Source organism: Vidua chalybeata, chromosome 6 (genome assembly GCF_026979565.1).
Source record: "Vidua chalybeata isolate OUT-0048 chromosome 6, bVidCha1 merged haplotype, whole genome shotgun sequence".
NCBI lineage: Eukaryota > Metazoa > Chordata > Aves > Passeriformes > Viduidae > Vidua > Vidua chalybeata.
The window spans coordinates 2,308,487-2,333,082 of record NC_071535.1 but is presented as its reverse complement, the minus strand read 5'-3'; the positions used below and the strand labels follow the sequence as shown (position 1 = coordinate 2,333,082).

Here is a 24,596-nt window from a genome sequence, read left to right as displayed (position 1 = left end):
GGGCTCTCCGCGGGGCTGTAGGGCGGGAAGCGCGGGGCTGTAGTGCGGCTTCCCGGGAGCCGGGGAAGGGCGGAGCAGCGGGCAGAGCAGCGGGCAGAGCAGCGGCAGGCCCGGGCTCGGGCTCGGGCTCGGGCTCGGGCCCGGCGCTCTCCCCGCGCTCTCCCCGCACCGACCCCGCAGCGGCGCCGCAGCCCCGAGCGCAGCCCCCGCAGCGGCGCCGCCGGGCGGGCGGGCTGCATGACGGGCAGGCGGCTCAGCCAATGGCAGCGCGCAGCGCACCCCCCGCGCCGGCGGGCGGGCCAATGGCGGGGCGGGGGGCGGGGCCCGGCGGCGCGCGCGGCGGGCGGGCGGCGGGCGGGCGGCAGTCGGCGCCGAGGCGCGGTGCGGTGCGGGTCGCTCCTCGGGCTCCTGCCGCGGCCGCCGGAGCCGCGCCGCCGCCCTCCTCCTTCCCTCCCCTATGGAAGAGATGGAAGAGGAGCTGAAATGCCCGGTGTGCGGCTCCTTTTACCGGGAGCCCATCATCCTGCCCTGCTCGCACAACCTGTGCCAGGCGTGCGCCCGCAACATCCTGGTGCAGACGCCGGACTCGGAGTCTCCGCAGAGCCGCCGCGCCTCGGGCTCGGCCGTCTCCGACTATGACTACCTGGACCTGGACAAGATGAGCCTGTACAGCGAGGCGGACAGCGGCTACGGCTCCTACGGGGGCTTCGCCAGCGCTCCCACCACGCCGTGCCAGAAGTCCCCGAACGGGGTTCGCGTGTTCCCGCCGGCCGCGCCGCCGCCTCCCGCCGCGCTGGCGCCGCCGCCGCCGCCGCCGCGCAACGCGTGCCTGACCTGCCCGCAGTGCCACCGCAGCCTGGTGCTGGACGAGCGCGGGCTGCGCGGCTTCCCCCGCAACCGCCTGCTCGAGGGCGTCATCGACCGCTACCAGCAGGGCAGGGCGGCGGCCCTGCGGTGCCAGCTCTGCGAGAAGGCGCCCAAGGAGGCGGCCGTGATGTGCGAGCAGTGCGACGTGTTCTACTGCGACCCGTGCCGCCTGCGGTGCCACCCGCCGCGGGGACCGCTGGCCAAGCACCGCCTGGTGCCGCCGGCCCAGGGCCGCGTCAGCCGCCGGCTCAGCCCCCGCAAGATCTCCACCTGCACCGACCACGAGCTGGAGAACCACAGCATGTACTGCGTGCAGTGCAAGAGCCCCGTCTGCTACCAGTGCCTGGAGGAGGGCAAGCACTCCAGCCACGAGGTCAAGGCGCTGGGAGCCATGTGGAAGCTCCACAAGGTGAGCCCCGGCTTCTGCCGGCAGCCCCAGGCGAGCCACCTCGCCCCCCGCACGTTCCTGCGTCCCCAGCTGCAGGGCTGGGAGCATCCTCAGCCGTCCTCTCCCGTTCCGCGTTGCCCCCTCGCCGTGGGGATGTTGGCATCGTGCGGACGATGCTCCCCGCGGGTCCCCGAATCCAGCGCTGCCAGCAAAGCCGAGGTGCCACCAAAGGAGCTGGCAGAGCCCCCCGGGGGTGGTTCGGGGACATCTGCGCCGCAGAGCCGGGAAAGCAACAGGGAGCGATGGCTTGGGGAGGAGGAGGGGGGCGTGAAATCCACCGTGGGAGCGGGGAGCCGCGGGGTGCCACCTCCTGCCGCGCTCGGAGTCACCGGGAGGAGGAGGAGGAGGAGGAGGAAGAGGAAGAGGAGGAGGAGGGGTGGCAGCGGGCAGCCGGGAGCCTGTCCCTGAATACTGATCAGCTGCACTCGCTCCCACACGCGTCCCTGCTGGAGGAGAGGGTCCCGGCGCTTGCGGCAGGGATGCGGCCATCATCATCATCGTCAGCTCCATCCGTCCCTCTGCCTCCCGCCCTCCCTCCTCGCACCAGTGACCGAGGGAACTGGGGCAGAAGTGACCGGGACGCGGGCGGACAGCGCACAAGGGGGTGGGCGTCATTCCTTGGATGAACATCGCCATAATTGGCCCCCACTCTGACAAATTCGGGTGGGGGGGGGGGGACCTGTGACAAGGAGCTGGGGGAGGGTGTGACCTCCCGGTGGAAGGCACTGGGCTGGGTTGCTTTCCAGGAATATTTCGGGATGCTCTGGCAGGTTGTGTGGCAGCATGTGGTCCGTGCAGGATGCAGATCACCGGGCTGGAGCTCTGCACCCCGAATTGGGTCAGTGGGTGCATGCAGGGACAAGCTGTCGCTTGTCACAATGCCCCAGAAAGGGGGGTAAGGTGTGATGGTGCTTGTTGGAAGGGGCTTTTCCTGACCCCCTTTTGCTGGGAGCAGGAACAACTCCTCTCTGGATTTTCAGGGCTCTTGTGGAGCTGTGCCAGAGCAGTCTGGTGCCCTTGTCCCTATCCATGGGGGGCAATCCCTGATCCCAGAGCTGCTGGCAGCCAGCAGGAGCATCCAGCTGCTGTGGGATGCCCAGGACCAGGGTGGCACAGGTGACAGGGGAGCTGCTCACAGGAGCACGGGGAGGCAGGGGATGGAGCCAGGCTCCTGTGGTGTGGAGCAGGCGGATGAGAAGCAACAGGCAGAGTTTGGAATGCAGGGAATTCCACCTGAATGTGAGGGAGAGCTTGGCTGCCCAGGTCGGCTTGGAAAGGGCTTGGTGAGAGGTGTCTGCCCATGGCAGTGGGCTTGGAATAAGATGAGCTTTAGCTTTTCCTTCCAAATCCCTTTTCCCAGGGGAGAGCTTTAGCTGCGAGCTGTTTCATTGATGTAGCTGACAGATGAGGATAATGTAACATTATTTCAAATGATGATTCTGGACAGTGAAGCCTCATCTGCCTTGAGAGAGCTGTGTTTCTGCAGGGGTTCATTCACTGGTATTACCTGGTGTTAGTTTGCTTTTTAGGGGGGGAAAGAGTCTGTGGAGTTAAATGCGGTGTTAAGGAGTAATTGAAGGAGTGATTTCAGGGCCAGGGCTCAGATTGCTCCTTGAGATGGCATCCAACAAAATCAGGGGAAGAGGTTATTTACCTTGGATTTTTGTTATACCAAAAAAAAAAAAAAAATCCCACCAAAACAAATACCCACAATTTCCAAGCTTGATCCTGGCTGGGACTGGGCATAAGGAACCTGTGGTTTGGAGGGGTGATCCTCTTGCAAAAGTATCTGATGGTGTCGTTTTTTGAGAGCACAGGCCCTTGGCAGTGGGACAGATTTGCTGAAGGGGTGACTGTCCCTTTTTGCCCTTTTTTTCTCTGTGATGAGCAGTGTAATGATACCTACAGCTCACAGGAGGGAATCACGGAATGGTTTGGGTTGGAGGGGGATTTAAATCCCATCCTGTTCCATCCCCTGTCATTCACAGGGACACTTTCCACTATCCCAGGCTGCTCCAAGCCCTGTCCAACCTGGCCTTGGACACTTCCAGAGATCCAGGGGCGGCCACAGCTGCTCTGAGCACCTTGTGCCAGCCCCTCCCCACCTTCACAGCCAAGAATTCCTTCCCAATATCCCACCTAAATCAACCCTCTTTTAATTCACACCCCTCAGCCAGCTCCTGAATTCTCTTGCACCATTCCAACACCTCTTGGTGTGGATATTTTTTGGGATGCTCTTCCCTGCTGAGCCAGGGAGGCTGTGATTGTCCCCGGAGTGCCTGGACGAGCTGTGGCTCCTGAAAGCAGCAGCGTTCACGCCCCAGTAGGTGAATTGCCAGAGCCAGGGCAATCAATCCCTGTTAATTGCAGCGTGCTCCCCTCGGGACCAAATCCAAAGGGCTTTTCCCAGCCCTCTTTGGGAACTGCCCCAATTTCCCCTTTCCTCCCTGAAGGTTCTCCGGGGTGATCGTTGAAGATAATCTGTGCTGAGGCACAATCAATTGTCATTCAGGGTTTCTAAGCTGGACACAGATTGTGGCAAATCCTCTCTGTCCCTGTCTTCCTTTCAGTTGTTGGGAGCGGGGCTGAATATTCAGAGAAACGTGGAGGGAAATGGGTTTTTAATCTGAATTGTCCCAGTTTTGCACAGATATTGCAGCTGTGTGGGTTTTTATCCTGACGAGCTGGAACGCTGCTTGGCATGCCAGAAGCAGGAGCACAAGATGGAGCTGAATCATTTATTCCTCACACATCCGAGTCCCTCTTCTGCTGGAAACGTGTGGAGAGTGCAGGCTCAGCTGCTGGATGGTGTGTTTTTATGGGTAGATGGATGCAGGGATGGATGCTTGTGTACACATACAAACAGACTGGGAGGGATCTCACTGATGTCCTGAGAAGGCTGAGCTGGAGCAGAGGCTGGGCAGAGCTAAAGAATAAAACAGGGATTTATTCAAAGGATCTCCTCCATGGATCCACCTTGGGCAGCACCAGAGCCCAGCCAGGGCTGCAGCCAAGAGGAACCAAAATGGTCCCAAAATGCACGAGCGCTCCCGGGGGCTCTCACTGGGATCAGCTCTGCTCCATTTGCACCTTGCAGTTCATTGTCCCATTCCAGCTTTAGCCCAGGCACTCCCATCCTGCTTGTTTTTCTCTCTCCAGCCCACGCTGTTTGTGCTCCTGGGCCTGAGCTTTGGATCATTTGTCCTTGGTGCCCAGCTGGAGCAGGAATTGTTTTGTCTCCCTGCTCTGTGCAGAGAGCTCACCATCCCATAATATGGAACCCAGACCCTCACACTAAAGCAGCACAGAATGTGAAAAATATAAAAGTTCAAACCTGAGGCTTCATCACACTGTCTCCCACAGCCCTCAGATCCCAGCCAGTTGATCAAACTCGGTCTTAAATTCATTTTACTGTTGCTGGTGCAGGCTAAAAAGGTCTCGCAGGGAAAAAAAAAAATCTGGTAGCAGATTTTAAGCAGGTTTGAAAGTGTTCTGGGTTGGGAAATGGAGAGGCAGCGATGCAGAGCAGTTACTCCTGCCTGTCTCTCAAATACTGAGTTGTTGCCCATCGCTCCTGTGTCTGACTCTGCTCTTGAGTCCCTGGCACTTCTCACCTCATGGCTGGACAGCTCCCTGGGGGTGGGACACACCTGCCAGAAGCTGCTTTTTGCTTTTTTTTCTCTTTGCCATCCATATCCCAGCTGCTGCAGAGGTGAGCCTGGAGTTGCCATGCACTAAAAAGAAGCTGAAGAGCTCAGGGGTGAAAGGCTTCTGCTGGTTTTGGGCAGTGCAGGAAGAAGCTTCCCTCTGCTTTGGGCTGGGACTGTGGGGCTTTGCCTCTTCTCTCCACTCTCATCCACATTCCTTTAGTTTCCTGCATCCAGGGCAGGGCAGCAGGGCTGGTGAAGGCTCTGGAGCACAAGTCCTGTGAGGAGTGAGGTGGAATCCCCATCCCTGGAGGGGTTTAAGAGCTGTGTGGCACTTGGGGACATGGATCAGTGGTGGCCTTGGCAGCGCTGGGGGAAGGGTTGGACTCAGTGCTTAAAAGGGCTTTTCCAACCCAAATGATTCCAAGATTCTGATTTGGGACCACTCTCTCCTTGAGGAGGTCAGGCAGCATGTCCAGCTCCTCTTGGAAAGAACCAGAAACAAATCTTGACTTCAGTGGAAGGAAAACAATGCTCTCCATTTTAATTTTCCATGGGATTTAACTGCCCGGGGTGGGATTGCCCAGGCTGAAGTCACAAACTGCCCTTGGATTGCAAATCCCTGCAGATTGCAGCAGAGCTCAGCCCTGGGAATTCCCATCCCACACCAGTGGGCTCAGCAGTGATGGTCAGCAGGCAGAGGTGACACCTCCTTAGCACAGGTGTCACCCGGGCTCAGCTCCTCCTGCCCCAGCACAGATGGAATGAGGGATGACTGCACGTGATTCCTATTGAGAACAAAAAAAAATAATCACACACTGGGGCTTAATTCCAGCTGGTTTGGACATCTGAGGAGAGCCAGGGGTGGGAAACTCTGCAAGGGCCCCTCAGTTTGTGCCCGGGGGACACCAGAGCCAGGACAGGGATGAGCAGAGAGGATTTTTCCTTAGTTCACTTGGCCAGGGCTCTGTGTTGGCTGCCAGAGGAACTTTGGAGGGGAGATTGGGACTGGGAATGTGCTGCTCTTGTGTCCATGGGAATTTCTCTACCCACAGGGGAAGTATCCAGGGAGTTGCTCTATGACCAAGACCTATTTGCACTTGGAAAGTAAAATATTTGCTCTTTAAAGAGAAGCGGGGAGAATCCTTAATGTTTCCCAAGCTGTGATGGCCTTCCTGAATCCCACCACCCTTTTTCCATCTGCAGCAGCAGGATCCATCCTCTCCTTCTCCAGCAATGCCCAGCAGCCTTCCCACCTCCTCCATTCCTCCTTGGCCAAATCCAGAGGGTGGCAAACAGCCTGAGAGGCTTTGAAGTCAGAAAAAGCCAAGAAATGCCAGGATCTGGAGCAAAAATGTGGTGAGGAGAGGCTGAGGGAGCTGGGAAGGGGCTGAGCCTGGAGCAAAGGAGGCTCAGGGGGGACCTTGTGGCTCTGCACAGCTCCTGACAGGAGGGGACAGCCGGGGGGTCGGGCTCTGCTCCAGGGAACAGGGACAGGACAAGGGGAAACCATCTCAGGTTGCTCCAGGGCAGGTTCAGGTTGGATATTTGGGATAATTCCTTAATGGAAAAAGCAATTAAGCATTGGAAAAAGCTTCCCAGAGGAGTGCTGGAGTTCCCCTCCCTGGAGGGATTTAAAAGCTGTGTGGGCGTGGCACTTGGGGACACAATGATTTAAAAGTCTTTTCCAGCCTGAAGGGTGCTGTGATTTACACCAGCCTGTTCATTTATTTGGCTAAAAGCTTTCTGTCAGGTGGCTCTTTGCTTTGCTCTCACTGCAGCTAATGGAGAAAGGAGCAGCCCCAGATACCCTGTTCACCAAAGGTGGTGTGGTGCAGCAGGCTCTCCCAGGAGGCAGGAGGTGACCTCTGAGGTATTTGCAGATGGAAATGGGCCCAGGGTCATCTCAGAGTGTAAATCTCTGCAGCTTTCATCCCATTCCAGTGGGAAGGTTAGATTGGACATGAGGAAAAAAAATTGTTCCCTGTGAGGCCCTGGCACAGGGTGCCCAGAGCAGCTGTGGCTGCCCCTGGATCCCTGGCAGTGCCCAAGGCCAGGTTGGACAGGGCTTGGAGAACCCTGGGATAGGGGAAGGTGTCCCTGCAATGGCAGGGGTGGAATGAGGTGGCCTTTGAGGTTCCTTCCCACCCAAACCATCCTGGAATTCTGTGTCCAAAAATACACGGATCTGACAGGGCAGTGCTCTGTTCCACCACCTGCCTCAGGCTCCCCACAGGCTCTGAAGCACCTCAGCAAGCACAGTGAGCTCTGGTGGGCTCCATCTTCATCTCTAAAGATCAAACCTTTCCCACTCTCTCCCACCTTTTTTCTTCTCTTGGCCACTTGATGAGTGAAGGACCCCCCTGGCTGGGTTTTGCTGCATTTACTGTGGTGCAGGTCAGGAGCAGCTCAGCTGGGACGGGCAAAATTAACCCAGGGACTGATTCTTGTCTCTCTTTCAAGGGAATTTCTGCAGTGACCCTTCCCAGGGATCTCCCTGTCAGCACATGTCGGATTAAGCTTTTTTTTTGACTCAGAGATGGGGTGACTGAGAGGTGTTTTAAAAGCTTTTATTCTGTTTTCAGTCTTGTGTGAAGGGTGAGACAATGCAGATGTTATAATTTATGCTTGATGCATTAATTAAGTTGGGTTATAACTTCTATGCATAAGTTATAACTTATGCATGGCGTTATGTTTATAATTCATGTTATAAATTTAGAATTTAAATATTATAATAATTTACAATATTTTTAATTAGATGCTACCTATTTCCTAATTACAATGCATTATAAGCATTTCTTGGCTTACATTACTTGAGAATTAAAATATATAAGAAAACTTTTACCAAAAAGTAGCTAAACAAGAACAAGTTTGCATACAAATGCATGCTATGTGAGCCTTCCATCAAGCTTTAAGAATTCTCTGCAAATTCATTTCCCACAGCCTGGAAAAAACAGGAGAATGAGGAAGCAGAGCAAACACTGGTGTTAAATAAATTACTTGAGAGTGTTTGCTGTTTATTAACCGGGTTTCACAGGATGCTTCCCAAGAGGTGACATTGGTGCAGGGTGGATCTTTGTTGGGAAAATGTTCTCTTGAGGCTACTCTGCATTGCTCATTCCTGCTCTTCTAAATAATCCAGCACCCAGAAGTTCAGGCTTTTAAAGGGAAAACTTGGCTTGGTGTCACAGAACCCCAAAATGGTTTGGGTTGGAAAGGACCTTAAAGTTCATCTCATCCCACCCCTGGGACACCTCCCACCATCCCAGGGTGCTCCAAGCCCCATCCAAACTGGTTTTGGACACTCCCAGGGATCCAGGGGCAGCCACAGCTTCTCTGGGCACCCTGGGCCAGGGCCTCACCTCCCTCACAGCCAAGAATTTCTTCCCAATCTCCCATCTAAGTCTTTCCTGTTTTTTTCTTCTTGCCACAGCCCTTTCCCATATGACCACAAATTCCTTTTTGGAGTCCTGCCGTGCACTTTCTAGCAATCCAGCACACACCACTGGGAGATACTTCCCTTCCCTTTCCTGGACTTGGAAGGGACTTCCAGCAGCCTTTGATTAACTCGTGTTACTCACACAAATTCATTTAGTTCAGAGTGCCTTCAAATTGCATTGCTCTTCCCAGCTGTATGAAAGAGTAATTAAAGAAAAATTTGGCCGAAACATAACAACTCTCAAAGCTGCTCTTTTGTCAGCCTCTTTTGTTTTGTTTGTTCTTGGGACGAGGCATTTTACCTTTTAAATTGGCTTATAAATAAGCCAGCTCATTCCCTGTTCATTCAGCTCGTCCTGCTGGGATGGATTGGATGAATTTCTATTTAGAGCAAGCACATAAGGCAGAGAGAGCTGGGGGTATAAATCTCTGGTGACCCTGTCCTGGAAGGAGAGGCAGAGCCTGGTGTGGAATTACTGTGAGGAGTAAAAGCTCTCAGGGCGAGTTCCTCTAATCCCCAGGGACCATCCAGTTGTAGCTGGAAAGAGCAGGGATGCTTTGGGGTCTGGGACCACCACTGAGGGTCCTGCCAGGTGGCCATAAATAGGAAATGTGCTAAACTCTTCAACAGGGAGACAAATGAATGGAAATGAAGCCCAGCTCTCACCCATCCCAGTGGCACCTCCCTGATTAATGCAGGAAGGAGGCCAGAGCTGAGAAGAGCAGGTCAGAGAATTCACCTGGCTTCTATTGAAAGGAGAATTTTGGTTGCAGTCTGAACCAGCTCACGTTTTGCCTTCAGAGCTGGATTCAGCTTTGGAGACAGCCTGGCCTGGAGCTGGCTGGAAAAGCTCAGCAGAGGCTCTGATCAGGGCAGAATTTCTGGGTAGAAAGAACAAGCCCCAAGTTCATTTCCAAATTTTCAGGTGGGAATTTTCTTGAGCAGCAGAGGGGTGACTGTGAGGGCGATGCCAGCCTCAAGCACCGTGTGCACAGCATGGATTGAGGCTTGGGCCATGTTTTTGTATTTAATTAGCCATTAAATTCCCCGTGTCACAGAAACAGAGGGCTGTTCGTAGGAGCCCGCTCAGTTCTGCAGCAGCAGAAATTGCCCTGGGAGGGATCTGGCAGTTGAGGGATTTCCCATCAGTGTTAATTACCCTTTCCCCTTTACTAACCTTATAGGAGTTGATGGGTTTAGAAAAAAAAAAAAAAAAAAGAAAAAAAAAAAAGCTGGGAATTGGATGCTAATAAGGCATGCATGGATGGTGCCTGGAGTGCTGAGGGCTGGAGCCACAGTTGCCATTCCCGAGGGGAGCAGCTCGGATCCGCAGCTGGGATGGGAGGGGCGAGGGGAGCACGGATCCCTGGAAGCAGCTGCAGCAGCCACTGGAGTGGAAGATCACATTTGTGACTTCCAGTGCCTCCTGAAAATCCCAGCTCTCCTGTGGAGATGCCAGCCTGGCTGCCCACACTGGGGCTGCTGCTTCCTGCTTGGTGTAAAGCCAAAATACGTGGGAAATATCAGTTAAATTATTTGCACCAACCCCGAGAATGTGGAGCATCTTTCAACCAGTGATCCTTTTTTTTTTTTTTTTTTTTTTTTTTTTTTTTTTTCTTTCTTTTTTCCCTTGCTCCTGGCCTCTCTGGATTTGCATGGTCAATTCCCTTCTTGTTGCTGTTCCCTGTGGCAGGATTGGGGGGTGTGTGTGAATTAATGATGGGTCATGGCCTTGCCTTCAGCTCGAGGGTGCATCCATGGCATCGTTCCTGACAGCCTGTGCTGTGGAGCTGCTTTCCACCTGCAGCTCTTGGGGTTTTCTCTGGTGCTGTTTTCCCAGATAAGCAGTGTCCCTTCAGTCAAGATGTATGAATTCACTGGTTCTGTTCACTTCAGCATTTTTCTTCTCCCTGCTTCCTTTCCCTGGAAGTGTTCCAGGCCAGGTTGGAGCAGCCTGGTCCAGGGGAAGGTGTCCTTGCCCAGGGCAGGAGGTGGAACAAGATGGGATTTAAGGTCCCTTCCAACCCAGAGAGTCCTGGGATTCTGTGATTCCCAGGGTCTCTGAGCTGGGGGCTTTGCTGTGCCTGTGGGATTCCTGCTTGGGAAGGACCTTTCTGTCTGCAGAGGCAAACTCAGAGGTCTGGGCTTGATCCCCCTTCCAAAGCAGGTTTCTGTGATTCTGTGCCGTGGTCTCTCTGTCAGAGGATGTAAAGCTGGCAGAGGGGGGGGTTCTGTCAGGCTTTGGAATGGATTATTCCTAACAAGGCACATTTATTGATTTCCAGACACAGACTCTGCTTTGGGGGCAGAGTTCCCTCTGTTCCCTGCCTGGCAGGGCTGTTGCACCCACAACACCCAGGGATCCAGGCTGGAGGAGTGGGAGGGAATTGTGGCAGCATTTCCCTGAGGATGGAAAGGGAAGGGTTGGGCTGGAGATCAGTTCTCCCTGCCAAGGATTTGCCTCGTCCTCCTGGGCAAATAACTGCACAAAGCCCCTGTTTGTCCTCTCCCAGGAAATGTGTGTTTAGCACCAGTGCCCTGCCTCCAGCCCAGCGACAGTTATGGTGGGAATTCATAGCAGAACACGTGGAGATGAACTGGGAATTTGCAAAATTGTGAGAGCTGGGTGAAATCCCATCAAGGACACAACGGGAGCATCAGCCTCCCTCCTTCCCTGGGAAAGCACTTCCATCCTTGCTCAGACAAGGACTGAAGTCACAGAGATTTGAAGGTGTGACTGAAATGCTTGCTCACATTTATCATCTGAGATGATAAATTGGGGAGAGCCCTTGATGTGCAAACAGCTGGGGATTAACGAGGTGCTGGGTGGGGGCTGCTGCTGTCCCTTGGCTCTGTGACAGATGCCACTGTGCCCTGGGTGGCACAGCACTCATTCTTTGGCAGGGTACAATGTGATCACAGGGATTTGTACTAAGTAAAAGAATTTACTCATTTTCTAGAAAAGTGGGGAATGAGAGATGGGGTTAGAAATTAACTTGGGGTAGAAATCAGCTTGGGATTTAGATGAGCTGTGCTGTTTCAACTTCTTTAGTCTATGGCTTGCTCCCATTGATGCCTTGAGAAGGCTGAGCTGGAACAGAGGCTGGATGGAGTCACAGAATAAAGCAGGGATTTATTCAAAGGATCTCCTCCATGGATCCACCTTGGGCAGCACCAGAGCCCAGCCAGGGCTGCAGCCAAGAGGAACCAAAATGGTCCCAAAATGCACGAGCGCTCCCGGGGGCTCTCACTGGGATCAGCTCTGCTCCATTTGCACCTTGCACTTCATTGTCCCATTCCAGCTTTAGCCCAGGCACTCCCATCCTGCTTGTTTTTCTCTCTCCAGCCCACGCTGTTTGTGCTCCTGGGCCTGAGCTTTGGATCATTTGTCCTTGGTGCCCAGCTGGAGCAGGAATTGTTTTGTCTCCCTGCTCTGTGCAGAGAGCTCACCATCCCATTATATGAAGCCCAGACACTGAAGCAGCACAGAATGGGAAAAACAGAGAAGCCAAAACCTGAGGCATCAGCACAGATGAAGCGTGCTGTGTGTTTAACTGTAGTCTGTGAACGTGCTGTGCAGCAGTGTAGCACAAGCTTCACCTTGCGTGGCGAACGCCCCGAAGCCTCAGCCCCGCTGTCTGCAGGAGCAGTGCCAACACCTCTGATTGTCCCCACGTCGGTTCCTCGGTGCCCCTGTGTGGTTCAGCCAACTGCTCCCTCTTCCTTGTGCCGTTTCTGCTCTCTGTGGAGCTGTTCCCTCAGAGGAGCAGCGCTGGTGGCTCCTGTCACGCTGTCACACCAGACCCACGCAGCCCAGGCGTGGCTCAGCCTGTGCTGCGTCCCTCCTGCACCAGCACCTCTTCCATCCTGACATTTTGTTCCCAGGAAATGAGGACCTCAGGGGGCATTTGCTGAGGTCTGTGCTGCCAGCAGCCCACACCTTGGTGAATCAGAGCGAGAGCTTAGGCACAGTTTTCTCACCTCTGAGATGATTTCTCACCTCCCCCGGAGCACAGCAGTTAAAAATTGTGAATATAGGATTTTTTTTTTCTTTTTTTTTTTTCATTTTAAATGTTGCCCTCTGGCAGTGGAAGCTGCACCTTCCCCCTGCCCTAGGGACAGATGACAGCCCAGATGGAGGGGCAGGGAGGTCATTTGCTGGGCTTGGTGGTGGGAGCCGTGCTGTGCTCCTGGAGCTGTGGCCAGATGAGCGAGCCCTCGATCCATCTGTGGCCTGGGCTCTCTACTGATCTCCTGCCAGGCTGTCAGATGGGCAGGGACAGGCCACAGGCAGCTCCAGGGAGCATCTTTGCTCCGTTCCTGCCTGGCAGGTGCTTTGCCCACGTCTCTGCCCAGCTGCCAGCTGACCACTGCCTGTTGCAGAAGGTTTCTGGCTCCTTTTGCCATGCTGTGCTATTTGATGGTGCCACATGTGGCTGGTTGGCCCGGGATGTGATTCCTGGACCAGCTGGGAGTGGTAGGAAGGTGCCAGAGGAGCAAAGGAGGCTCAGGGGGGACCTTGTGGCTCTGCACAGCTCCTGACAGGAGGGGACAGCCGGGGGGTCGGGCTCTGCTCCAGGGAACAGGGACAGGACAAAGGGAAACCATCTCAGGTTGCTCCAGGGCAGGTTCAGGTTGGATATTTGGGAAAAATTATTCATGGGAAAGGTGGTCAGGTATTGGAAGGAGCTGCCCTGGGGGGGGGTTTGGAGTCCCCATCCCTGGAGGTGGCACTCAGAGCCAAGGTGGGCATCGGGCACGGCTGGGACTCGATGGGCTGGGAGATCTTTTCCACCCTCAGAGATTCTGGGATCCTCTTCCTCACTGTGGGAAGCCTGAGGGAACGTGCTGCAAGGTGGGAGGAGGAAAGAGGAAAGCAAGTGGGATCCTACCCCCTGTCAGCATTCTCCATCCCCACCTCGCAGGGCTCCAGCACCTGGGGAGGCTTCAGGGGCAGAGAATCCTGTTCAGTTTGTTCCAAACTGGGTTGGACAGGGCTTGCAGCAAGCTGCTCTGCTGGGAGGTGGCCTCAAACACGAGCTCTGAGTTGAGGGAACACCTCCTGCCACTTCCTTCAGCCGAGAGGGAAAACTGGGACTGCTTTTATGGAGCTTTTGCAATTCCTGGGACCGGCAGAGGCAGCGACGCTGCGCAAGGTCATTAGTGGCAATTAGCACAGATTGTCTTCCAGGGACCTTGTGCACTCAGCATTTGGCACCTCGGTTCATCTTGTGCTGCGTGCAAAGGAGAGTCAAGGAATAATTCATGTCCTGGCTGCAGCAGGCTGTGTGTGCTGGGATAAAAGCCCTTCCTGCCATATGCCAGGGATTTGGCCTCAGCAGAGCTGGGGATTGTTGAATTCCCATCAGTCACGTCGGGTCCCAGAGCTTTGGGTTTCACCAGCCTGACAGCGACCCCGGGAGGGAGGGACAGCCTCTGTGCCAGGGCCTCTTGGGATGGGGTCAAAACTGAAAGAGGAGAATTCAACCTAAATTTCAGGACAAAATTATTTATTGTGAGGGTGGTGAGGCACTGGAGCAGAGGAGCCGTGGCTGCCCCTGGATCCCTGGGAATGCCCAAGGCCAGGCTGGATGGGGCTTGGAGCAAACTGGGATAGTGGAATGTGTCCCTGCCATGGCAGGGGTGGGGTGGGATGAGCTCCAAGGCCCCTTCCAACCCAAACCATTCTGGGATTTATTCAGAGTTAACATCAGGTAGGGCAGGGCTCAGTTCCCTCCCAGGGAATGTGCTACAAACAGGAAAATAAGTGTAGCTTAAACCAGCCAGTGGGATTTGTATTGATGCAGCCCTTCCTGAAGGGGTCACATCCCAGCAGGGCTCCTGAGCCCAGGAAAAATCCACTTTCCTTGGACGTGCCCCAAAATACAGCTATTTTAAAATAAGTATGTTATTTTATTAAATTATTATAATTAATTATATATATAATATTATATAATTGACATTTTTATAATACTTAATAGTATAATATATAATAATATAACTGTATAATATACTATATCATTAATATATTATATATTATTACTATATTAATATTATTAATATTAATAATATATTTTTATATATTAATGTATTCTGTTATGTGATAAAGATAGAATATATAATAAATAGTATAATAAATATATATATATTATAAATATATATATAAATATATATGTATAAAATATATATAAATGATTATAAACAGTATCATTATTATTTATTATATTATTTAATTTTAAATTAAATTTAACAAAGCTTATGGGGCCAACACCATGACCTGGTGATGGCACCTGCTGCATGTGGAGTTCAGGGGGGCTGTGCTGGTTTAGCCTGATTCAAACTCCACTCTAAAACATGACCTGTTCCTAAATGTGCTTCACAGGGATCCAGAGCAGGGTTTTGTGCCTAATCTCCATCTCTGGGGAAAGCTTTTACCCTTGGTAAAACATTTATGAAATCAGTAATTATTTTATTGCAGCCATTTGATTTAAGTGGCTTACATGGTTTGGGGTCTCCAAGTTGATTTGCAGCTAGAGTTTGAAGGAGCCAGGAGATCTCTGAGTAGAAATAATGTCACAAATGTGTGTCCAGAGTGGGATTTAAGGCCTGATTCCGCCTCCTGCGTTTCTCCTGGCTGTCAGGAATATCTGTGGTGACTCGGAGTGATCGATTCCTTCAGCATGAGGTTGGTGGAGTTGGCCTCTGAGCATTTCTGTGCAGTGGGAAGGTTGATTTTTGGAACCCTTTATGTAACAGCCTGCTGCCTTCACCGCTCTGCGTGTGCATAAATACATCAGGCAGCCTCTTCCTGGAGGAGAATATTCTAAAAGCAGGTGGGCCTTGGTGGCTGCACAGCCCTGCACCAAAAAATAGGTGTTTGTTCTGAGGCAGGGTTGACGTGTAGAGATGGTTATTTTGGATGCCTGCCTTCCCAAGTGGCAGATATTATGGTCTGGAGTTAAATACAGGAGACATCGCTGGCCCTGGAGGGGATATGGAGATAATCCAAGGCTGGGAGAGCTGGGAATGTTCACCTGGAGAGGAGAAGGCTCCAGGGAGAGCTCAGAGCCCCTTGCAGGGCCTGGAGGGGCTCCAGGAGAGCTGGAGAGGGACTGGGGACAAGGCATGGAGGGACAGGAGCCAGGGAATGGCTTCCACTGCCAGAGGGCAGGGATGGATGGGAGATTGGGAATTGGGAATTCCTGGCTGGGATGGAATTCCCAGAGAAGCTGTGGCTGCCCCAGGATCCCTGGCAGTGTCCCAGGTCTCTGCAGGGCACACAGGTCCCTCCTTGGTGGCTCTCCACGTTGGAAGTGCCGGTGGCAACTCGGAGCCCACAGAGCTCTTGGCTCCTGGTGCTGCTCCACGTGCAGGGAATGGTTTTGGTGCTTGAGAGGAAGATGGGAAGGACAGGCCTGGGCAAGCTTTGCTTAATGAGCTGCTGCTCCTTTGTGCATTCAAAGCTGGTTGTGAGTTTAAATGGAAACGTCTTTAAGTAAAGCAAAGCCTCCGAGGGAAAGGAACGGGCCCTGGAACTTCTGGGAGTCAGCCCTTTTCCAAGGAAAAAAAAAGGAAAAAGCCCAAATTTCACGTTTTAGGGTTATTTTAAACCCCCTGGTTCTCTTTGTGAGGAGCACCAGAGCCTCCTGGCAGTGCCAGTGCTCCGAGGCTGGAGGCACAAGGGCTGGGTGGGACAGACAGGACAAAGGACACCCACGGGACAAACCCAGCCTTGTCCTGTGCCTCTGGATTGTCAGTCCAGTGGGTCGTGGCAGGGACACTCAGGCTGACCACCTGGGAGCTAATTAAAAATCAGGGCTAATGAGCTCAAGCTGACTGGGCTAATCCTCCTGGGCCAGGTCTGCTGTGCGTCTGTGGGGTGGACATCCCGCAGAGGGGACAAGAGGAGACGGCCTCAGGTTGCACCAGGAGAGGTTTAGGCTGGATGTTAGGAGAAATTTTTACCTAAAAAGGGTTGTTTAGTCACAGCACAGCTCCCCGGGGCAGTGGTGGAGTCCCCATCCCTGGAGGGATCTAAAATCCATGTGGATGTGGCACTTGGGGACGTGGGGCAGTGGTGGCCTTGGCATCCTCAGCACCATGTTGTCTTACACCTGTATCTGGGGCTCCTTTCCTCCTTAGCATGGCTTTTCTTTATTATTTTTTTTTTCTTGAAAGCACTTTCCCCTAAAAAAAACCCCACAGCTGTTACTGAAGTAAATGTGGATGATCCCTCTGCTCCCATCCCTTGGTATTTCCCCTAAGAAAAAAACCCACAACTTTTACTGAAGTAAATCCCTGCTCCCATCCCCTGGTATTTCCCCTAAGAAAAAACCCCACAACTATTACTGAAGTAAATCCCTGCTCCCATCCCCTGGTATTTCCCCTAAGAAAAAACCCCACAACTATTACTGAAGTAAATCCCTGCTCCCATCCCCTGGTATTTCCCGGGTTCTTCACTTCTCCATAAATGATCATGGATGTGAGCCCAGCACTGGCTTCCCTGGTGACACCAGCATGGATTGCTCTGCTCCAGTGGCTCAGATTCCCTCCAGTTGTGGGGGTGGATCCCCCTCATTCCTAATTAGCCAGACATCACTTCTTATTAAAGATTAATTTTTTTTAAAGGCAGTCATTATCTCAGCTCTTCCAAGGGTTATTGATTTATTCTTCTTCTTTTTTTTTTTTATTAATGGATCTACAACCTCCTCATAATCCATCCAGTGCAGTGGTTTCCCTGCCTCTCATCCTCCTTTCCCTGCACAATTAATGTAGGAAACAGATGTATAGGAAAATTTAAAGGTTTGATACAAGTTCACATTGTATGTATTTGTATGTAAATTTTGAGAGAAGAAATGGTAACTTAGAAATTATATGGAACAGGATAGATATTGGTGAGAGAGAAATGGAATGAGAAATAAGTTTCAAAAGGTGGTTTAATAAATAAGATTAGATATTTTGGAGAGATAGAATTATGAAAGATGTATTGCAGTCGGACTTATGAAAAGTAATTTTAGATAATTAACTTTAAAGCATTTACAAGATAATGTAGCTAAAGCTGATAGGCCAAGAAATGCTTACAGTGTATTATGATTAGGAAATAGTTGGCTTCTGATAGTAATAACATAAATTATAACATCTGCATTGTCTCACCCTTCACACAAAACTGAAAATGGAATAAAAGTTCTTAAAATGCCTCTCAGCTACCCCATCTCTGGGTCAGAAAAGGGAATGATCCAGCACATTCCCAGTCTCCTGCTGCCTTCAGTGCTTTTATCACTCTGGGCTCTTATTTTCTTGGGAATCTTCGTGTGGGTTCCCAAGAGGCCACTTCCAAACATCTCCTGAGCTTGAGGGAGTGGGATTTCCAAAGAGAGCTTGGGTTTGTTTTCCTGTGGCCATTCCAGCCCCCAGCCAGAGGAGGAGAAGCTTGTGCAATGCCTCCTGTGCCCGGCCTGCTCCCTGTCTCAGGTAGGATTTCTCTTTATTCTCAGTCTGGGAGTGAGATGCTTTCCCCTCTCTGGAAATCCAGCTGTCTCCGTGGTTTGGAGTCTCTGTAATCCAGGCTGCCTTTTTGGGGATCTGCAGCACCAAAGGCAATCTGGTTGCTGTCGCATTTTGGGATTAATGCCAAATTTAGCCCTCTGCAACCTGTGAGGCTGGCATCCAGCTGCAGGGGCTCAGAGCCCAGGGCCTGGAGGAAGGAGTTAACAGAGAAGAAAAGCTGAATTACTGTGTTTTTTCCTGTGATTCCCTGCACTGGAGGTGAGATCTGAGCTTCCTAGGTGTGTTTTCCTGGCAGCATCCACCCAGTCCAGCCATGGTGAGTGGTGCATTCCCAGTGCTCCAGTATCCATGGTGATGGGGAGGTTTTTCTGGAGCGCTGCTTTGAAGGAAATGTGAAATCCTGGTCCTTGGACCTTCCCTTCAGTCCCTTGCAGGGAATTCCCAAGGGCAGAGCAGGAGTGTGTGAGGCCCAGGGGGTCTGGAGTGGCCCTGCTCAGCTTTGTCCCCACAAGGAAACCACAGTGGGTGACAAGGTGGGAGCAGCTCTGCTCAGGCAAAGATGTTCCTGGCAGGAAGATGCTCCTTTTTTTTTTTTTTCAGTCACACAGCTTTGGTCATAAAAAAACTTCAGATTAGGAGGGACCTCTGAGAGCTCAGCCTTCTGCCCAGAAGCAGCAGCAGCAACTGAAGGAGAGTTTTCCAGATTGATTTGGATTGGAAGGGACTTCAAATCCCATCCAGTGCCACCCCTGCCATGGCAGGGACACCTTCCACTGTCCCAGACTGCTCCAAGCCCTGTCCAGCCTGGCCTTGGACACTTCCAGGGATCCAGGGGCAGCCACAGATGCTCTGGGCACCCTGTGCCAGGGCCTGCCCAGCCTCCCAGCCAGGAATTCCCAATTCCCAATCTCCCATCCATCCCTGCCCCCTGGCAGTGGAAGCCATTCCCTGTGTCCTGTCAGCTCTGCTGCTGAGAGCTCCACATCTTTCAGGCTGCCTGGAACCTTCCAGAGGCTTCTGGCTGAAAGCACAGATCCGAGATGATGCTCTCCAGGGAGCATTTCCCATCCTGTTGGAGGGGGAAGAAATGCAGCAGAAAGAGCAGGTGATCCATAATTTCTTCCTCCTCCTTCCTGCTGCTTTGTGAATCCAGCAATCTTATTAAAAGCAGCATCAAATTAGTGCTAATTAGCTGACGTCCTGTTGCTGGTGAACAGAGCAGAGATGTGGCAGGGGCTGTGCTGAGCAGGTGGGTAAGTCAGGTGGGCAGAGCTGCTGTTTGCTGGAGGTGTGAGGGGGAGCTCAGGGATGCTGCTGGGAGCACTCAGGTCCCTGAAATGTGTTTTGCTGCTGGCTCTGGGCATCCTGGTTACCCAGAACATCTCGGCAGGTTCAATGTGTCGCTTTTGTGCTCGTCAGGCACCGTGGAGCACGAGCTTTAAAGCCCTGGCCAAGAGCAATGCTGAGTGAAACAGCAAAAAGAGTGTTTTAAGAGAACCCACATGCTCCTAAAAACATGCCAGACAAGCAGAGGTCAGGTCGGTGGTGGTGGATTTTCCTGAAGAGATGATGGTGGTGATGTGCAGGGATTTATTTGGTCAAGTCGGTGGAAGGGCTCAAAGGAGAACAACAAAAAAAAAAAAAAAAAAAAAAAACACCCCAGCAAGGTGCTCTGAGCTGTCCTGAATGTTGGGAAAATTCACAGAATTCACAGAATCACTGGGTTGGAAGAGACCTTTGAGAGCATCGAGTCCAACCCAGCCCCAACAGCTGAACTCAACCCTGGCAGCCAGTGCCACATCCAGGCTTTGTTAAACACACCCAGGGATGGTGACTGCACCACCTCTCCGGGCAGAACATTCCAGAGCTTTATCACTTATTCATGCCAGCCAGGGATGGGGATGATTGCAAACCATGGTGAGGAGTGGCTGGAAGATGAGACCTCAGGAAAAAGCAGCAAGCTGGGCATGCACTGAGAGGAGGCTGGAGAGGGGGTTGGGATGGTCTTCAAGCCTCGAGCAGGCTGGTGGAGGCTTTGTGTTTCCATGGGGGCAGCAAGAAGTTTGGCACTTCAGTCCTAGCAGTGGAAATGTGGTTAAATTTACCCTTTCCCCACTTTGGGATTGGGAATTCTGGCGTTTGGGCAATGCCTTGAACGGGTGCCAATGACCCCAAATAGCAGCTGCCTCAACAGGGAATGGCCAGAATCCCATCAGGAATGGGAAGGATGGCCTGAGGCTGATTTAGATTTGGGCCAAGGATGGAAATGACCAAATGCAGGCTGCAGTCATAAAATCATGGGATGGTTTGGGTTAGAAGTGACCTTAAAAAGTCATTTACTCCAGCCCCTTCCACGCTGCTGCTGCTCCACTTCACACCCCAGGCTGCTTTGCACAGTGGCACGTGGCTGAGAGAAGCAGCCAAAAGGAACACACAGAGAAATCCACATTTTGTACTTCTCTAGGATTTTGGGTGTGTCCAAGGTAAGATTTGAGTGGGAGAGGAGGGACCTTTTGTTTGGCTCCTTCCCTTGGGAAGGGCAGACAAGCTTTTGGGTCTGCAGCACTGGGGATTCATTAGGCAATGCCAGGAGATGAGTGCAGGGCCACTTTGTGGGGATGCTGGAGGATATTTGTGCTTCCTCCTGTCCAAGGGAAGTTCTGTGCGTCCACAGCCGAAGGGAATGAGGTGCCACCCCCCATCTGTGCCTCTGCAAACCTCCCTTGAGCTAAATCCATGAGCAAATTGTGTAAAACCCCAGCTTTGGGCAGCAGCCAAGGAGGCAGAGGGCTGTGAAATGAGGAGCTGCTGCTCAGGGGCCGGGCTGGGATGGTGGAGAGCCGTGGTTGGGATGGCCAGGGATGTCCTGCACAGGGGTGCTGTGGCTGTGGGACCTGCCTGGTGACAGCCAGGACGTCAGCCACCTGCTCCTGCTGCCTGGAAGGTGCACTTGTGCCTTTGTGGGAAGCACCTGAGGCCTCCTTAGACCGAGACTGCCCCAGAAGTGGCTCTGGGAGAGGTGCCCAGTGCCACACTGGTCACCTGTGGCAGAGCCAGGGCTGGATTCCAGACCTGCTGGATGCCACATCAGGGACAGGTTCAGGAGGAAGGGGCTTCACTGAGCTGCCCTCTGTGGTGGGACTTTGTAGGGTCATGGAATCCCAGAATGTTTGGGTTGGAAGGGGCCTTAAATCCCGCCCCATCCCACCCCTGCCATGGGCAGGGACACCTTCCACTATCCCAGGGTGCTCCAAGCCCTGTCCAGCCTGGCCTTGGACACTCCAGGGACAGCCACAGCTGCTCTGGGCACCCTGTGCCAGAGCCTCACCACCCTCACAGGGAAGAATTCCTTCCATATATCGAACCTAAATCTCTCCTCTTTCAGCTTAAATCCATTCCACCTTGTCCTGTCCCTCCATGCCTTGTCCCCAGTCCCTCTCCAGCTCTCCTGGAGCCCCTTCAGGCCCTGCAAGGGGCTCTGAGCTCTCCCTGGAGCCTTCTCCAGCCTGGACACCCCAGCCTTCATGGTCACCACCCAGCCCCTCACAGCCATGGGATGTGTTCCTTTCCCTTACTGCCTCAGTGATTACTCAGAGCTGGAGAATCCAATACAATTTGCATTTCTAGGCAATTAAATGTCGAAGCAAAGTCAAGATGCTGGCGAGCTGTCAAGGCTGTTTATGGCTGAGGCTGACTCCAGCTCCCAGATGGTAATTAAAGCTGCAGGACAAGACAAAAGGATGGTCACTACACTCCCTGCAGGAAGAGGAATTGCCCCACAGGGCTCTCAGCCCTGGGTTAGGGCCAGGACTGGGAGAAAAAAAAATCACTGTTCATGCACTTAATCAGGTTTAAATTTAACTCCAAACAATGTAATCAGATTTAAAGACTTAATGCAATAAGGGGATGGGAGAGCTGAAGTGTGAGTAACCACTGGAGTGGGGAGGCACTAATGGGATTGGAGCAGATGGAGTGGAATTTTAAGGCAGAAAGCACCAGATCTGCAGTGTGCACATTCCTGGGTGTTGGGCAGTGCCTGGACCACAAGCACTGCCTGGATGGACATGGAGGAGAGGCTGCTTGGTGCTCACAGGCAGTGGTGACCACATCTGTGTGTTCCTGTGCTAATTCTACCCCAAAAACTGGGTGTGCCCATCCCCTGACAGCTTCATGGCCTTGGTTTGTCCACATCACTTTTATCCTGCACAGGACACAGATCTGGGCCCATGAGACCATAACCTAAGTCTTTGCTTCCATGTTTTCTTCCCCCACCATGGAGAAAAGCTGTGTCTAAGGAGACAGTGTTTGCCTGCTGGGGCTTCCCTCACCACTGACAGGAGCGTCCTCCAGGACAGAGGAGTCTGTGCTGAAGGGCACCTGCAGAAATTTGGCTTCCTGGTGCCCTGAAAAGTGAGATGCAACTCACCCAGAGCTGCTCCCCCTGCCAGCACAGAGCCAGCCCTGAGGAAGCTCCCAGGAGAAGTCCAGGGAGGTGGATTATTGACGTGGAGTTCCCCCCCTCAGCACCGTTGGGGAAGTCAGTGCCCAGCAAATGCCAGGAGTGATATTGCTCATTAGTGCCAGGAAATCAAGGCAATGGATGCAGTTAGGAGCAGCCTCGGGAAGCAGAGTTCAGCTTCTGGAGGAGGTCAGAAGGAGCTGGCTCCTCAAGGAAGATCTGCCCCATCTCAGGCAGCCACGGAAAGAGCATCCCTGTCGTTCTTAAGAAGCAACAAATTCATTGCAGAGCCTTAATTAGAGAGAAAGGCCCTTAATGGAGCCAGAGCTGCCTTTCCTGAGCAGGCTGCTTAGCAGCTGATCCCCCCCCGCCAGCTGATCCCTGCTCCTTGTGGCATTTTCCCTTCACTCCTAAGCCTCAGAGCCCTGGATTCCCCTCACCACGGGGCAGCAGACAGAAGGGAAGAGGAATTCAAGACCCAGCTGTGGTGTCCTGAGCTCCAGGGTCAGCTCCAGGTGTTCCTGGGGCAGCAGACAGAAGGGAAGAGGAATTCAAGACCCAGCTGTGGTGTCCTGAGCTCCAGGGTCAGCTCCAGGCGTTCCCTTTGTTCCCCCAGTGCTGCCCTCTGAGGTGCAGAGCTCACATCTCCCTCTAGGTCACCCTCCCAGGGTCCAGTGGCCACTGGGCCACTGGAGTGGCTCACACCAAAAATCCCAGTCAGCCATCTCCAGGGACACCCCAGGGCACAGCAGGGAGGGATTTGCCTCTGCAGGAGGTTTGGAATTAAATAAGGGGCAGTGGAGGAGGCTGGGCAGAAGAAAACTGGATCAGAAGGACCTGGGGCAGCTCCAAGGGCTGGAGCCAGGCTGGGAGAGCTGGGAATGTTCACCTGGAGAGGAGAAGGCTCCAGGGAGAGCTGAGGGTACCTGAAGGGGCTCCAGGAGAGCTGGAGAGGGACTGGGGGCAAGGCATGGAGGGACAGGGCACAGGGAATGGCTCCCAGTGCCAGAGGGCAGGGATGGATGGGATGTTGGGAATTGGGAATTGTGCCCTGTGAGGGTTGAAGGCTGCCCAGAGCAGCTGTGGCTGCCCCTGGATCCCTGGCAGTGTCCCAGGCCTGGCCCCTGCAGGTTCCCAGGACACAAGGACCAGCCCTCAGCAAACTTGGGGATCTTCTTGCCAGAGCTCAGCTCCCCAAAAAATCCAGACTCACCATGGATTTGGAGTTCTCTTGTGCTGATTCTCCACCCTGATGTCTGTGCAGGGCTGCAGCTGCTCCTCTCAGGGACACAACCTAAAACATGGGGAGTGAACCTCATCACCAGTTCACTCCACAAGTGGATGTTTGGAGTTTTTACTTTCTGTCCTTACCTCGTTTGCCCCTCCCTGTGCCTGTGAGGGAGCAGCAGCTCCTGGCTGGGTTTTTTCTCAGCATCCCTGCAACAGCTCCTGCAGTTCTGACTGTGCTTTCAAAGGGACCTGTGTCAGGTGCTGGCAGGGGAAAGCTAAGATCATTTTCTATTGATCATTAATGAAGCAAACCAGGAATTAATTGGACAAAATCAAAGGGCTGTTACGAGGTGCTTGCATTTCTTCTCCCCAAAAATCAAAGAGTGGATCCTGTATCAAAGCAAGGACAGAGAATCTTGAATACATCCTCACAGTCAGGAGCAGCCCAGGACATCCCATAACTCTGCTATTTGTTCAGTCCAAATACCAGGGACAGCCAAGAAAGTCACAGGAGTGACCCACACCGAGTGTCCCTGAGGGCAAAACCGGCCTTGCTCAGCTTCAGCCAACCTGCAAGGTTGGACTTGATCATCTTGGAGGTTTCTTCCAACCTTTTAATGATCCTAGGATTCATCAAGGAATCCACAAATCCTCCCAGAGCAGCCTTTTTCCAGGGGGGATGAGCTAAACCAAGGCTGGTGCCACTGCAGTGCCTGAGGTGTGGAAGGTCACTGCAGCTCTGATGGAACCTGGTAACTCCATCTGGTGTCCCCATGGGTTTTGGAAGGCTGTTATCTCTCAGGCCACGTGGGTTTGTGGCTTCTGCTGGGCAAGTTCTGCACGCCTGGTTTGCCCCTCAAAGAAATGGGATCAGATCAAAGAGCAGGGATGCCGGAATTTGGGGGTTCTGCTCATCCAGGCTTCTCCCAAATCCTGCTGAGGAAGCACTGCAGGCTGCAGGGCAGCAGCTGGCCTGGGAGCCAGGGAATGGCAGGTTCA

At 52.9% G+C, this 24,596-nt stretch overlaps 1 protein-coding gene across 8 annotated transcripts in view; it reads left to right on the top strand.

Moving 5' to 3' along the window:
• Positions 1–382: 382 nt before the first annotated feature.
• TRIM9 (tripartite motif containing 9) overlaps positions 383–24,596 on the top strand; it is a 62,015-nt gene continuing 37,801 nt past the window's right edge. For all 8 annotated transcript variants that reach the window (XM_053945570.1, XM_053945564.1, XM_053945569.1 and 5 more), the window contains exon 1: positions 383–1,276. In XM_053945570.1, coding sequence (XP_053801545.1) covers positions 458–1,276 — 819 coding nt within the window. In that variant the 5' untranslated portion in view covers positions 383–457. The remainder of the gene's footprint in view (positions 1,277–24,596) is intronic.